Raw genomic sequence first — 3,046 nt, 5'->3', positions numbered from 1 at the left:
CAAACACCTTGATTGCAGGGAGGGGTGTGCAGGTGCACAAACCACACCCCTCCGGCAAGTCCTGCCACCCCTCCCCACCCCACTCCCTACCTTACGGGGCAAGAAGTACCAGGGTACATGCGCAGATACCTGCCCCCCCTCCCCTACCCTAAGCCCCCCCACTCCCCAACCTTACAGCACCATGCAAATGTGGGCAGGGCAGTTGGTAGGGTGTTCAATCCCTGTGCCCACCCGTGCCGTCCACCTGCCCTGGCCCGTCCGCAGCGAGGTTCTGTGTCTGTAGTACGTTCGGTTCCTAATGACAGTCGCCAAATGCATTCTTCAGAAGGCTTACCCCCCCTCTTCCCTCCTTTGCCCCAGGTATTTCCAGTACACTTGGTTCCAGTGGCCAGCCACGCCATCATCCCATATCATTTGTTTCTTTCCCATCCTTTTCTCGCCTTGAAAGCACGACTCCCCGTCTTCCTCACTCGACTTCATCCACCAGCACCTTGGCGTCGAAAACCCTCCGTTCGCCCTCACACCCGAACATAGCACAAAGAGGGATAATCAAGGTTTCCTAGATCGGTGGTGACCCTGACGACCCTGGCCCGACTGTCCTCGTCAAATTCGCCTCCTCGTACTCTTGTCACCCTTCATCAGCTGAATCGCTGTTGGCCTATTAGCCACACACAGCAACGAGGTCCGCCCCAGGACGATTCGCCGCTGCTGACGACGGACCCTCACACGCTACCTACCACGACTTGACTCGCACGAGGCAACCGCCTGCAGCCACGACTCGACGACTGTCAACCCTTTTTTCTGGAACGCTCGTGACCGCTACCGTCAGCTATACAGGCAACAACTCTCCCCGTCGTGCCCAGTGAGCGCAAAGAGCATACACCGGTAGAAAGAACCTCGAGTCCCGCCACCAAGATCCTTGAGCAGCAGTCAAGTCCGACCACTACTTCGTATCGACACCGAAAGGCCTCCGAGTTCTCTCATGTCGCCTCCGCCTTGCACATCCTAGATCTCTAGTTCAGCCACGACTGCCCTGTCTCTTGTCATCAACCTCCGTCGAGCCCATCTCTGGACCCAACAACACGAGTCGACATGACAGCCCCCCCTCGGCACAGGGAGCCCGCAGGGCTTCCTACACCTGCCATTTTTATAGACTCGACCCCCCCTGATCGCTATCACAACCATGAGCGGTCCGGACCTCGCGGTATATACTCCTCGTCGGTTGCCATGTCTATCCCTGGCACCTCAGATCTCATGGATGCGCCGCCTCCGCCGCTGCCTCCTCCTCGATTTCTGCCTGACGTCAGCGAGCACCATGACGAGCATCGAGGATCCTACCATAGAGAGCCTTCATCCTACAGCCCTCGAGAATACGGACACAGTGCTGTTGGAAGCTTCACAGGTGATCGGCTGGGACATAAGAGGCGGGAGAGCGGCGCAGGATCCAAGGGTGACAGGGACGAAGGGTATGCCAGTCTTTCGTCTGCAGGTTCCATCAGGTATGGCAATCTGGTTACAGGACATCGGTCTTCACCTCTATTGTTGACTGAGCTACACATACTGACTAGAATCGCAGGTCGGCGGAACACACACTTCCCAGCCTTGCCACAGGCTTTGGCCAGCTTCACAACCAGTTCCAGTTGGAATCTGGTGCCGACGCTCTTATGGACATGAAGAAGAAGCTTGATCCCATCAAGACTCTGGGAAATCGCTCCCCACCTGGAAGGTCGCTACTCAGCGCGTCAGTTCACGAGTCCTTCTCCCGTCAAGCGCCACCAGAGGGCAGGCTCCCGGCACTGTCACTGCCGAACACGTCCAACTTGCCGTTCCACATCAAGTCTAGCATGCTCGATTCGCCCGACCGCTTCACGCAAACGCCAATGTACTCGGCAGTCTCACCAAGGAGCCAGCCCTTTCCGGTTCATGGACTTGCAGGAGGCCATCTGGATGCCGAGCGATCGCCCCCCCACAGGTCGCGCAGAATCAACAGCGATGATGCGTCGACGCAAGGAAGCCATGAGGCTGAAGACATGGAGATTTCGGAAACCTCGTCATTGAAGAGGCTCCGCATTGAAGATCCGATGCGCTTCGACTCGATGGAACTCCAGATGTCCGGCACCAAGCGAAGGGCTTCCTCACCTCTCGGCGATGACTCGAAGATGAGTGGTGCTCTGAGCCAGAGCGACCTCCTGCGGCGCAGGGACATGCCATCACGAGGCTCGCCCACCCCACGCCTCAGCACCATTCCTCAAGGCTCGGTATCGTCCGTCTCATCCACGGGACGCACGGGTTCCTTCAACTCGGGGTTGTCGCTGGTCACGGGCGACAGCATGTTCTCCAGCCTCACCTCGCATGGCCATCTGTCGCCGGGCGGCCTCTCGCCGGGCGGTCTATCGCCCATTGCTACTGATCATAGTTGTAGTTCGCCGTACAGCACGCCCATGTCGCTGAACCCGTCTCCGAGGGGATCGATATCCCGAGTCCCAAACCAACACCAGCACCAACGAAACCTGAGCGACGGTCGGCCGCTGGCGTCGCCGCGCAAGCTGGGCGATGCTGGCAAGCCCGCTGGCGCCAAAATGCAAGGATTCTTCATGTGCGAGTGCTGTCCAAAGAAGCCGAAAAAGTTCGACACGGCGGCGGAGCTTGGGTATGTCCATCTTTGATCATGCAGTCTTACGGTGGGGATGGGCCTTTTTGCTGACCACAGGGGACGATAGTGCACACGAAGCTGAGAAGCAATACGAGTGCTCATTCTGCGGTAACCGCTTCAAGAACAAGAACGAGGCGGAGCGGCACCAGAACAGTCTTCACGTGCGGCGTCACAGCTGGAGCTGTTCCGCTCTGAGCAGCTACGACCGCGCATTTCACGACAGCACCAATCGGCCTGGCGAAGCAGACAGCTGCGGCTACTGTGGCGAACAGTTCCCTCGCAGCGGACGCGGGCCGGGAGCTTCAGCGCCTCGGCACGCAACCGATCAGAACTGGGAGGAGCGCATTCGTCACCTGCAGGAAGTGCACAGATTCAGGAGTGCACAGCAGCAGA

The 3,046-nt window shown here is 58.5% G+C and overlaps 1 protein-coding gene across 1 annotated transcript in view; it reads left to right on the top strand.

Annotated features, from left to right (window-relative positions):
* Positions 1-1,227: 1,227 nt before the first annotated feature.
* VDAG_03771 (uncharacterized protein) overlaps positions 1,228-3,046 on the top strand; it is a gene marked incomplete at both ends in the record, with an annotated part of 2,300 nt that continues 481 nt past the window's right edge. Inside the window, 3 exons of the mRNA XM_009653855.1 lie at positions 1,228-1,499; positions 1,577-2,650; positions 2,721-3,015. Coding sequence (XP_009652150.1) covers positions 1,228-1,499; positions 1,577-2,650; positions 2,721-3,015 — 1,641 coding nt within the window. The remainder of the gene's footprint in view (positions 1,500-1,576; positions 2,651-2,720; positions 3,016-3,046) is intronic.

Source organism: Verticillium dahliae, genomic scaffold (assembly GCF_000150675.1).
Source record: "Verticillium dahliae VdLs.17 supercont1.6 genomic scaffold, whole genome shotgun sequence".
NCBI lineage: Eukaryota > Fungi > Ascomycota > Sordariomycetes > Glomerellales > Plectosphaerellaceae > Verticillium > Verticillium dahliae.
Note: the sequence above shows the minus strand (reverse complement) of the source record. Positions and strands in the feature narration are given on the sequence as shown.